The 12,474-nt window shown below is 36.7% G+C and overlaps 2 protein-coding genes across 4 annotated transcripts; one reads left to right on the top strand and one right to left on the bottom strand.

Annotated features, from left to right (window-relative positions):
- The first annotated feature begins 1,625 nt into the window (after positions 1 to 1,625).
- LOC139844383 (3-hydroxyacyl-[acyl-carrier-protein] dehydratase FERN, mitochondrial) lies at positions 1,626 to 3,789 on the top strand. Of its 3 annotated transcripts, none has more exons than XM_071834600.1 (4): positions 1,626 to 1,739; positions 2,552 to 2,834; positions 3,258 to 3,373; positions 3,478 to 3,789. In XM_071834600.1, the coding sequence occupies exons 2-4, from the start codon at positions 2,574 to 2,576 to the stop codon at positions 3,575 to 3,577; spliced, it is 477 nt and encodes a 158-aa protein (XP_071690701.1). In that variant the 5' UTR covers positions 1,626 to 1,739; positions 2,552 to 2,573; the 3' UTR covers positions 3,578 to 3,789. The 3 variants fall into 3 exon arrangements, with proteins under 3 accessions (XP_071690701.1, XP_071690702.1, XP_071690700.1); XM_071834601.1 differs by lacking the exon at positions 1,626 to 1,739 and adding an exon at positions 1,812 to 1,889; XM_071834599.1 differs by lacking the exon at positions 1,626 to 1,739 and adding an exon at positions 2,133 to 2,231.
- Positions 3,790 to 5,079: 1,290 nt separating this feature from the next.
- LOC139844056 (ruBisCO large subunit-binding protein subunit alpha-like) lies at positions 5,080 to 8,261 on the bottom strand. The gene is made up of 8 exons (XM_071834267.1): positions 8,111 to 8,261; positions 7,704 to 7,893; positions 7,333 to 7,454; positions 7,018 to 7,225; positions 6,789 to 6,934; positions 6,168 to 6,474; positions 5,623 to 6,074; positions 5,080 to 5,540 (listed from the first exon to the last, which is right to left on the bottom strand). Exons 1-8 carry the CDS (start codon positions 8,162 to 8,164, stop codon positions 5,253 to 5,255), a joined length of 1,767 nt encoding a protein of 588 aa, XP_071690368.1. The 5' UTR covers positions 8,165 to 8,261; the 3' UTR covers positions 5,080 to 5,252.
- Positions 8,262 to 12,474: the final 4,213 nt, after the last annotated feature.

Below are 12,474 nucleotides of genomic sequence, written 5' to 3'. Positions count from 1 at the left end.
AATATATCTTTTTTTTTTAATTTGTTCTCCCAAAAATGTCGCCTCATGTCTTCAAATAATAGCATATATGTGATGTACATGATCAATGATGTAATGGAGAGCATGATGATGATGTATTACAATGATGTAATGTATGATGGCTCGCCGTTGCTTATGATGTAAAACAGTAGCGTTCAACTCATAGTTAGAAAAGAGAAATCTCTTAAAGGGTCCTTTAGAATAAAAAAATATATGATTTTTCTACTTCAAAATTGTATACTTAGCACTTATGAGTATAAACTTTTTCAAGAGAGTAAAATGCCGCAAACACAAGAAATGATAACTAATTGCATTGATAGCAATATATATTTGGATATGTATTTAGGCAATAAAACTTTAGCACCCTATATGTATGGTTATGTATTCAAGTGCTAGCGACCAGAGTAGTCTGACTTAAAATTGGTATGTAATAAAAAAAATTACAATCATAGATATTTCCTTAACATTTTCATTACATAACTCACATAGGTGATCTCACTTCGGCTATGTCATGTCTATTAAAGCATTTGTACAACTTAAAATTCATGGGACAAGACAAATAAAGGCCATAGGGTAGCTAATCACACAGGTCCTCACCGGTTAAGTCTTAAACTACAAGTCAATACACTCACCATTTAGGTGCTCTCACGGGTAAAAACATCTCAACAATTGAAATAATTTAATAAATTAATCACCTATGGAGTGACAAACTACTTACCTTAAAGAGCATAAATTACTGTGGGGTATTAGTATAGGTTATAAATTTAAAGGTTGATTCTGCACATATACACAACATGAGCACACGTCATATGTTAACTGCAAGATGAAGTTAAAGTTGGAGTTTCTGATGTGCTGAAGAATGTCCAACAATGTGAAGGAATGACATATGTGAGAGAAAAAGGAAGAAATCTTCTTAATTAACCGTCTCGGTGATTATAGTGTTTATGTTGTAAAGAAACGAGGGATTGATTATGTCTAACGTGCTCATGGTTATATATGTCATTGTACCCTTTGATGTTACCGTGTGCAGGTTATGAGGCTTTAGAATAGAATATAAATAACTGTGGGGTAATCAGAAGCATCTGATTATTTATGGGCAAAGTCAAATTCTAAATTCTGCTATATCTATGAAGATTAGAAGAGATTGGAGAACCTAAAGTCACAACAGTCATAAGTTAGGGTTAATCTGATGACTGGTGAACTTTGAAGATTGTTGAGTATAAGCCTTCGGGTATCTAAAGAGATTTTACTAAAAGGTTCAACAAGTTGTATTTCTTAAAAATTGTATTGACTTGCGATTACCAATGGAATATGACAAGGATGGAATATCGAATTGCAATTATCAATGAATAAAGAAGATATGTGTCATATAAGAGAGTTTTTTTAGTGCATAGGGGAAATCAAGTGAAGCAGAAAGTAACCTCACATCCTAGGGGGAGTATGCTGATCCTCAAGGGAATTTAGTGGTGTATAAGTCTGGCTAAATAATGAATGTTGACATAACTAGATCCTAGGAGGAGTTTGTTGGTGCATTTTAAATCCTTATTTATATCGAACGACACGAGTTTAAAGTCAGACGAGACCGTTGCACGACAAACAGGCCTGTCGGACGACTGACGGGCTTGTCGGCCGACAGTGTATCAGTGCAGTAAGGAGCTTAAACGTTACAATTTAGGGTTATTCGCCTATTCAGTTTCCAGCCAGTTCTCTCTAATTCCCAGGTATCTCAAAACCCATCCAAGTTTAATAAAGACGTTGGGCATCGAGTTAATCCATAATTCATTGATTGATTCAACTAAATCGATACCAAAAAATTAATGATTTGCTAGAAATCTCGACCTCAAGATTCAATTAACACCAACAATTTAGCGGTTAAATAACTTATTAATCCTTTCGTTCTAATGTATCTTTAGATTTTCGTATACTGGTCTTTAATTTAACTACACAAAACCAACAACTTTAACAAATAAAGATGAATTGCATATAAAATATAAACATATATACGTAATTGTTTAATTGAAGAAAACAAAAACAGCAGTTGAAAAGTCCAGCCCAGAAAATACATCATATTGGGCCGAATAATCTCATATACTTTTCAGCTTTAATCTTTCTAAGAGACCCATTTAGGCATTTAGCAAACAATTTAGTTTGTATTTTCAGTTGAAATTGTCAGCTGATCTTCCTTCAATACTTTACACCTTTTCCTTCTTCAGGTTAGTTATACATACAAAAACGTTACCTCTATATATATGATTGATACAGTAAGTACATAATTGTGATATATGCTGTTTATTCTCATGTAATATGAATGGTTATTTATGTTAATTACGATGTGCGCCAACTGTTTGTTGAAATGCTTCAAAGAAATTTAAAATTATAATCCCTCTTCCAAATTTGGTTTTCACTTTAATTTGATGTAACAAATATGTTTGAATCATTACAAGATTGATCATAATGAAATGTGTGTGAAGAATGTGAATCGGTTTGTGATGTAATCTTTGACTAATAGATTACATTTTCGTTTATAATTCAGGTCATGTGAAGTCTTTGATACGATGATAATCAAACGTATGTTGCTCAACTACATTCAAGTTTCGAGATACACCTCGACATCATCGGTGCTTACAACAGGAGATAAGTTGAAACAAACGAGAGTATTCACGAGTCAAGATCTCGTTGACTATTCGAATGTGAGCTTTGACGCAAACCCTTTGCATCTTGATCCTGAATTTGCAAGGGATGCTGGATTTCATGATAAACTGGTTCCTGGAATGCTTGTTGCTTCTTTATTCCCAAGGATCATTGCTTCTCATTTTGTAAGTTATTTAGTCTTTTCTTGTATGCATATGCATTTCATATTCATTTTACAGTTGTAAAGCTTGCAGGATAAGCGGGTGGGGCCCATACCGTAATGGGTATGTACATGTTAATCGGGCTTGGTTGACCTGATACACTTTCATCCATTAATTTGGAAGTTTTATAACTAGTTAGTTCGTGAAATATGGCTACTGAATCGGGCAACTCTCAACCCATTAGCTTTTTTTTTTTTTTACCTAGTTGACCCCTCAGAAATAAAACATTACCCGAATTTACCCATTTACGCTATAGGTAAATGGGTTGAAATTTCCATCTTTAAATAATTCTGCATGAAGAAAAGACTTAAACCTTTTGTTAGTTATATATGGAACCTTTTCGCAACTAAAATGTGATTTATCTTTGAATCTTACGGTAATATGTAGCCAGGGGCAGTATATGCCTCGCAAACCTTGCACTTCAGATTGCCAGTTTATGTGAACAAGGAGATTACTGGTGAAGTTGAAGCTACTAGCATAAGACAACTGAAGAAGAAATACATGTGAGTCGAAAACAACATGAACTCATGTTTTTTATTTTTAAGTGCGAAAGATCAAATTAATAAGCTGAGTTCCAAGTTTTTAACTTGTTTGTTACCTGGATTAGCGCCAAATTTACAACTAGGTGCTTCGACAACACAGGGGTTATTGTTCTTGATGGTGAGGCAATGGCTGTCTTACCAACACTATGTCCAACACAAGGGTAAGATCAATTTGGGTTTGATCTCTGCCGACTTTGAAGTTAAATGAGCGATCAGTGTGATGTGTTTTGCTAATTGTCTTCTATAATTGGCATCTCCATGTTTAAATCAATCCAAGTGTTTGGTTCTTTATGTTGATTTTTTATTTGTTTTGAATAAAGGGTAATAGCGTACGAGTTTCTTCTTTTCTATAATGTAAAACTAAGGTCCATGATTCAAGTAAGAATTTGAAAAATCAAAAGCAAGAAGACCTTGGTATTTGAATCAGTTCAAATATTTGATAAATCACCGATGCTAACTGCTAAATGGGTTTGCATTAGACTTTATGTGACGTATGTTTTTCTTTTTTTTTTTTTTTTCAAGAACGGCTGGAAAATTTAGTAATAAAACTAGCAAGGAATATATAGAACATTACAAAGACAATAACGAGTTTTGTGATCAAATCGTCCAATTAAGATTGACTTAACTATAACGAGACGATAGCCAATCAAACAGAGGCGGAGACAGGGGGATGCATGTGCATGCTTTGCATCTCCCAACTTTTCAAATAAGCGAATTATAGTGTGTTAAAAATTGTATATTAGTTGTCAATATCCCCCAATAATAAACACAAGCATCCCTTAAATATCTCATAATTACGATGTATATATGAAAATCTTATATTGATATTAATTTTTGTGAAATGCATCCCCTATACGGGAATCCTGGCTTCGCCTCTGCAATCAAAAGAGGATAGTAGAATGAAATAAATAATCTGACACTTCCGAAACTTGGATGGACTAAAGATGACTTCGTTCATACACCTCCAAAGCGTCCATAACGTAGCATAGCAAATCACTTTATGTGACGTATGTAATGTTATTCCAGCATATAACCTTTTAGTTCCAATAACCAAAGAATTTGATGGGTTTTTTTATCGACAATCGCAACATGAGAATATTCAGTTATCTAACATGGTCAAATAAACAGCTCCCGCTTCTATATTGTAAATATGCAGTTACGAAATAATCCAACAAGAAAGTAATAGAAATTAGACGGGTAGCGGAAATATGAGCCAAACATAAAATGTTACCATAGGCTTTTTTTGACAGCGAAAGAGGCCAATAGAAAGAATTGATGCCGCTCACTAAATTATGTGATTTAATACGAAAATGCCATAATGGTTACATCCAAATCGATGGCTCGAGGTAGAGCACTCATTGGGCTAGGGTGGCCCTCCTGTTCGGGGCCGGGTCTTCCCCAAACAATATTTTTTTATTTTATTTTTTTAAATAAAGAGAAATTTCCCACCATCGCTTCTTTTGACCCCCATATTGTTCTGCTTCTCCTTCTGTAGCCACAGACAGAATTTTTCTTCTACCTACTTAGATATATATAGTCTAAGGATTATCCCAGGCCTTTTACAACAGCCATTACAATTAATGACTATGAAAAGTTAAACCTTAAAACGACTTCAACTACCAGGTTATCACAGGATGTTTAATACCAACCACACTAACTACGATAAATTTTAGTCATTCGTGAACTTTTTATTCTAATCAAACCAAAAACTACAGAAAATAAGTAAAGAAAATACTCAATAATGTCGGGTTACATTTGACCGTAATAAAGTTCCATCTAAGAATTTGATACAAAAATGGACCTTATTTGGCCCAACCTCACCTATAAATAACTTTCTTAATCATACAGTTAGACCTTGTGGTGCACCAGCAACAGGTGTCTTAGGCTTGGCCTTTTCAACAACAATGGCTTGTGTTGTTAGAACCATACCCGAAACCGAAGCAGCATTTTGCAGAGCACATCTGGTTACCTTTGCTGGATCGATAACTCCAGATTCAACCAAATTCTCGTACTTGTCTGTCATTGCGTTGTACCCCATCTCCCATTCACTCTCCTTTACTTTCTCCACAACCACCTCACCTTCAACCCCTGCGTTTTGGGCAATTAGAGACGCTGGTGCAACCAATGCCTACACATAACAATACCAAATCGAGTCAGGTAACACCAAATACCAAACAATTGAAGAAATAAAATTATGAAAGGTGACTTGCCTTTTGAATGATGTCAGCACCTAATCTTTCTTCTGGATCCTCGATCGTCTCCTTAATAGCAGGAACAAGTGTTGACAGATGAACAAACGCAGCACCACCTCCAGGTACGATACCTTCTTCAATCGCAGCAAACGTTGCATTTTTAGCATCCTCGATACGAAGTTTTCGGTCCTCTAATTCAGTTTCGGTTGCAGCACCAACTTTAATAACAGCAACCCCACCGGATAACTTTGCGATTCTCTCAGCTAGTTTTTCAGTGTCGTACACAGAATCTGTCTCAGATAATTCCTTTTTAATCTGAGCAATCCTCGATTGTATCTCGTCCTTTGATGCAGCATCAGCAATAATAGTTGTGGAATCCTTACTGATTGTGATCTTCCTAGCAGTACCAAGTGCCTCAACAGTTGTACCTTCGATCAGCAGACCCAAGTCACTAGCTTGATACTCGGCTCCTACAATAGATTATAAACACAAACGTTTGAATAACTTAAACTTTCTATCTGAGACAAGCTAATATGATGGAAACAAAAGAATTAAACATGTACCTGTGACAATGGCGATATCTTGAAGTAAAGCCTTTCTTCTTTCACCAAAACCAGGTGCTTTAATAGCAGCAACATTAAGGATACCTCGCAACTTGTTCACAACAAGAGTAGCCAAAGCCTCTCCAGTAATGTCCTCGGCGATAATCAACAAAGGAGCTCGCAATTGGGTCGTTTTCTCCAATAAAGGAATTATATCCTTTATTGAAGATATCTTCTGATCCGTAACCAGAACTTTAGCGTTCTCAAATTCAACCAGCAGTTTCTCAGGGTTGGTAACAAACTGTGGGGAAATGTACCCTCTATCAATCTGCAAAGCCCCATCAAGAAACATCAGGTCCAGCAAATATATCTTGGGGTTAAGTGAAAATTTTTGAGGTGGCAATTTAGCCCCACTTACTTGTAATGGGCTGAACTGTTCGTAAGCTACTAAATCTTTTTAATAGACATTGGACTATTTTTGATAAAAGTTAAAGTAATTCAACAAAAGGGCTTTCTGAGTCAACCAACCCTGTCCGTTCCCATCTATAACAAATTAACCCTTTTGACAAGTTACCCAAACCACCCACCTAACCATTTTGCCACCTTTAAATACAAAGAAGCAGCTAAAGTTAAAATAGATACCTCCATTCCTTCTTCAACATCAACAGTGGTCTCAAAAGAGGATGATGATTCGATAGATAAGACACCGTCTGGTCCAACCTTGTCGATAGCATCAGCAATCATGGTTCCAATGATATCGTCATTTCCAGCAGATATTGAAGCAATGGCTTGAAAAAAAAAAAAAAAAATCAACATTTCAATTAGAGGATAAAAAATTGTTAGTTAGGCTTGAGATATAAATTTTTTTTACCTCTAATATCATCACGGCCTTTCACGGGTCTAGCTCTCTTCTCTAGTTCCTCAATTAAACCTGTAACGGTCTTATCAATACCTTTCTTTAATGACACTGGGTTAGCACCTGAAGTGACACTCAAGAGACCAAGTTTGATAATTTCACGCGCGAGAACCGATGCCGTTGTTGTACCGTCACCAGCTGAATCGTTGGTTCTGCTAGCAACCTGTACATTTCATTTCATCCGCATTTCCCACATTACAAAACTAGAAATTATTTAGTACTGACAAAGCTACAATTAGGATAAATAACGTAATAGAGCGAGTCTCAAACCTCTCTAATAAGAGCAGCACCAGCATTTTCCATGGCATCAGGTAGTTCGATGGCTCTGGCAATTGTAACTCCGTCATTAACCACCTTTGGGGAACCGTATTCATCCAAAACAACATTCCTCCCTAACCAATTCAAATACTTGGTCAACGTTCTTTTCTAATATTAACAATAGTACTTGAAAGAAGACTTAGCACGATATGTTTCTTGACAGAATGATCAACTTAAACCATTTCTTTAGTTTATCACCACAGTTACCACACAAATATGCTAAAATACACTAAACTGCAATCATAATTCATAGACAAATATATCTAATTACAAACATATGAATCATCTAACTACCATGATATATTATCGTCGAATTATTTTACCTCTAGGTCCAAGAGTAAGTCCAACAACATCAGCAAGTTTATCGATACCAGCTTGCATAGCCGCTCTCGATTGTTGATCAAACGCGATATCTTTCGCATTAGCTCGAACCACAAACCGCCTATTTGATTTCCTCATCTTTTGAAATGACTGAAATTGATTAATCCTCCTACTACCTTCAATCAAGCTCTCCTACTCACACATAAATCATCACCAACATTATCAATTTCAATTTGTATACGCTCAGCAATTGAAATAAAACAAACTACTCACCTTTTTATATATTAATTTAAATTAAATAGCATACATACATACATACACATACAATATATACATATACAGTTGCAATTACAGTTACAATTACGATTACAAATATAGTTACAATTAGAATTCGAAATGGAGTCAATACCTTTTTATGTGACGAAAGAATTGAAGCAGTAGTGATTGCATTTGCAGACGCCATCGAGAGATGCTTTGAGGATTTTTTTTGGTTGTGGATAAGAAGGTATGGAGAGGATGAGTGAGAGTTGCTATATTTAGGGTTGCAGGGTTTAAAGGACGTATGTCGATAATACGGCGCCGTTTGGAGTGATTAGTTGGTGACTATTTGGCGGATATTTAACTTTCTGGCACACAAGTTTTTTATTATAACAAAACAACCATTGATCTTTCGTTATATATAGAAACTAGTCTAGATCCGGCCCGCGCGATGCGGCGGGAGCTTTCGGTCTGTGTATTCATATTTAACGTAGTTTTGTATATTTACAGAGAGAAAAACGGCTCATGTCTTAAGCGCCGTTTTAGATGTCGTTGTCTTAAGCGTTTTTAAAAAGTGTTCGTTTCGAACGTAGTTAGATTCGTTTTGTTCATAAATTTTTTTTGAGTGTAACGGTGCTGTCGGAAAAATTTAACTTGTGGCGAACGGAAAGATACGGGCTGTCGTTGTTTTAAGCGTTTTTCAAAAAGTGTACGTTTCGCGTATAGTTAGTCTCGTTGGGTTCGTGAGGCTTTTTCGAGTTGAACGGTAGTCTCGGAAAAATTTAACTCGCACCGAGCGAGAAGATAGGGCCCGTTATAATTTCGGGGGAATTAGTTTCTTTTATTTTAATAAAATTATATGTTTACACTTTCTACCCCTGAAAAAGTGTAAACTTGGGTTGTTGTGTAAATTGAGTCAAACTTGAGGGACCGATTATAGTGTGAACGCAAACTCAAAACTACAACCACAAATAACTAAAACTACGCATTTGGGCATCGCTTTTAGTATATAAGGGTAAATGTTATGTTATGCGCATACCGAAAACAGGCTATCAATATCCTCGATTCAGCGAACCAACAGTTGAGTTGGAATGCCGTCCGTAAGAGATGAACAAGTCGCTTGCTAGACATAATACAAGAGATCATCACCTTTCACAAGCTAAAACAGCAGACTAACAAGTTATTTTCAGGTTTCAACTAAAAAACATAGTGAAATGTATTAGTTAGTCACTTCTTTAAACTTATAACGGACTCATAATATCTTCCTCTTTCTAATGTGGGCAGTTGTAGCGACCCCGACAAATCGTCAAATGACGGCGTCATCTACGTATGGTCCCATTACATGGTCGTAAGTCTTTATAACAAAGTTTGACCGAAAAGTATGTCGCATTCATTTCATAAATAAGGGTGTTTCAAAGTTTACAAAAGTAGTTTCCATAACAAGTACATAACAATGTTTAAAGTTTGTATGAAACACATGCGACACGATTAAAAGTAGTCAAAAAGACGCTCCACGTATGCAAGTATACTCGACATCCAATGCAAGTATCAAATAGTATGAGCGGAAGCATGTATCACCTAAGTTCAAGGACCTGAGAAAAACATAGAGAAACTGTCAACGAAAACGTTGGTGAAATCATAGGTTTAAATAAGTAAATGAGTAGTAGTAAGTTGAACCACAAGATTTGCAACATCGATAAAGCCATAGTACATTCTAAAAGTTAATATTCACGAGCACCCAATTATCAAAGCTTAACGTTCCGTCCGTTGAATACCCCATCAATTAGTGCTAGAACAACACTGTTCCCGAAAATATATTTCATTCGTAAACGGTAGCGAACCGTTTGAATGAGGGTTTGTCAAACCCATATGGCCATATAACATAAGTTCTCGCTTACACCATCTGATGTAACTAATGATAATCGGATTGAGGATTTTCGTTCTAAACTCGTATGTAGAATGTTTGTTTTCCCGTTCTTGTGTTCACTTAGTTCAAAAGAATCGTTTATGTTTTCTCATCCCAAAAGTAAGTTCAAAAGAGTAAAAAGTGGGACTATGATCTCACCTTTGATTGCAAGAGTAAATAAGTACTTCAACAAGTAACCGTGTGCAAGGACAAGGCTAGTCTTGACCTAAACATATAGGTTATATCAATAACGGTAAACACAAACGGTCAAAGATGTTCAATTAGTCCTATGGCTCGTTACGACTCGATTATGAAGCATGTGAATCACGTTGTCAAGTTTCATGCAAGAATCAAGTATAAAAGCATGTTAGAACGATTGTAATAAAGTTTGAGTTGACATTTCAAAACCTTACCATTAGAAAGGAAATCTTATTACGTTTCCAACGATATTTGATTCATCGAAAACGGAGTTACGGTCAAAAAGTTATGGCCAAAACAAGTTTGCTGAAGTTCGGATGAAACAGGCAATTGTCACGGCGCGACAAATTGCTCCGCGGCGCGACAAATGCCTATGTTGAAGGTCAGAAAGCTTGAAAAACATGTTCTAAAATCACCCTTTGGGCCACGGCGCGACAAATTGCTCCGCGGCGCGACAATGGCCGTGGCCTGGTCCCTGGCCTGTTTCACTTGTTCAAGGCTTGGTAAAATTTCAAACAAACGCAAAACTCAAACCGTAAACAATTAGGAAGCGTATCTTATACCGTTGGAAAGCTCTTTTGACAAGGAACACAACTAAACATGTTTCATCAAACAAAAACAACATTTTCCATAACCGATTTCTCGTCAAGTGATCGTTTAAAAGTCCATTTTCAAAGTTTCAAGTTCATCAATTGCATTTTAAGTTTCGGGAATCCAATTTACACATACGATATACCGTTTCGAAGGTAATTAAGCATACATTACAACTAATCACTAACAATTAACATTCCATGGCATTCAAGCATCAAAAGTTCATGTCAAGAACTATCAAACCCTAGTCAAACATCACAAAATCAATATTCATGTTTTTGAAGTTTTCTTAATCAACCTACGCATCAAAACGAAGCTAGTGATACTAGTAACACAATTAAAACATGCACTTTAACAATCTAACAACATTAACTCACCCAAAATCAAGGATTAAGCAAACCCATTTCAAGTTCATGCTAGTTACTCCAAAAACAACAAATCGAGCAAACCAAACATATATTCATGTTAGACTTGAGCCATAGACACTAACTAACACCATTTCAAATCAAAAACACGAATTTAGAGAAATCTAGAGTTTTAGAAATGTTACCCAAACGAGATGAAGTTGGTACCAAAATGAAGAGGATGAAGAGAGGATTACGAATATGTAATTTATTTTGTTGTAAGCCTCCTAGATCGGATTTAGATGATGATTGAATGAATTTGGTTTTGGGTGTGTGTTCTTGCTAGAGAGAAAGAGAGAGAGATGGAGGTGGAAATGAATGGGTGAAAGGGGTTGACCCTTTGACCTAGTCAAGGGTTTGATCCCTTGTCAAGTTTAGTCCCTCAACTTTCGTTCGGGTGCGGGAATTACCTAAACGAGATAATTTAAAACGCGTATCAACGGAAGATGTTATAAACATATAACGGACTTTATATTAGTATAACGGAAAAGTAATTGGAAAAAGGCGGGATGTTACATTACCCACTCCTTAAAAGAAATTTCGTCCCGAAATTTAAGTAGGCGTAGTAATCGTTGTTTCTTCCTCGAGATCTTGCGTTTCCGAATTCACGAATAGATGAGGATACTTCCTTTGCATTTGATCTTGTCTTTCCCAAGTAAACTCGGGTCCCCTTTTGGCGTTCCAACGGACTTTAACAATCGGAATTCGGCTTTGTTTCAATGTCTTGACGGAGTTGTCCACAATTTCAACCGGTTCCTCCACAAAATGAAATTTGTCATCAATAGTAAGTTCTTCGAGAGGGATGACGATATCGGGTTCGGCAAGACACTTTTTCAAGTTAGATACATGGAAGGTGGGATGAACGGAGTTCAATTGAGGCGGAAGATCTAAACGATAAGCAACGGTTCCAATACGCTCCAAGATTTCGAAAGGACCAATATACCGCGGATTTAGCTTCCCGCGTTTCCCAAAACGGATTACACCCTTCCAAGGTGCGACTTTTAACATTACTCGGTCACCGACTTGAAATTCAAGATCGTTGCGTCGTTTGTCGGTATAGCTCTTTTGACGACTTCGGGCCGTCCTAAGCCTATCTCGGATTTGAACGATTTTCTCGGTGGTTTCGTGAATGAGTTCGGGTCCGGTGATTTGCACGTCGCCTACCTCGGCCCAACAAAGAGGTGAACGACATTTGCGGCCATATAGCGCTTCAAAAGGTGCGGCTTTAATACTCGCGTGATAACTATTGTTGTAAGAGAACTCGGCGAGAGGTAAGTGCTTGTCCCAAGCTTTTCCGAAATCAACCACGCAAGCTCGTAACATGTCCTCTAAGGTTTGAATTGTACGTTCGCTTTGTCCATCGGTTTGAGGATGATATGCGGTGCTCATGTCTAAACGCGTTCCCAATGCTTCTTG

The sequence above is a fragment of the Rutidosis leptorrhynchoides genome, chromosome 4 (assembly GCF_046630445.1).
Source record: "Rutidosis leptorrhynchoides isolate AG116_Rl617_1_P2 chromosome 4, CSIRO_AGI_Rlap_v1, whole genome shotgun sequence".
NCBI classification, from domain to species: Eukaryota; Viridiplantae; Streptophyta; class Magnoliopsida; order Asterales; family Asteraceae; genus Rutidosis; species Rutidosis leptorrhynchoides.
The sequence above is the reverse complement of the archived record's forward strand: the minus strand, read 5'-3'. Positions and strand labels throughout refer to the sequence as shown.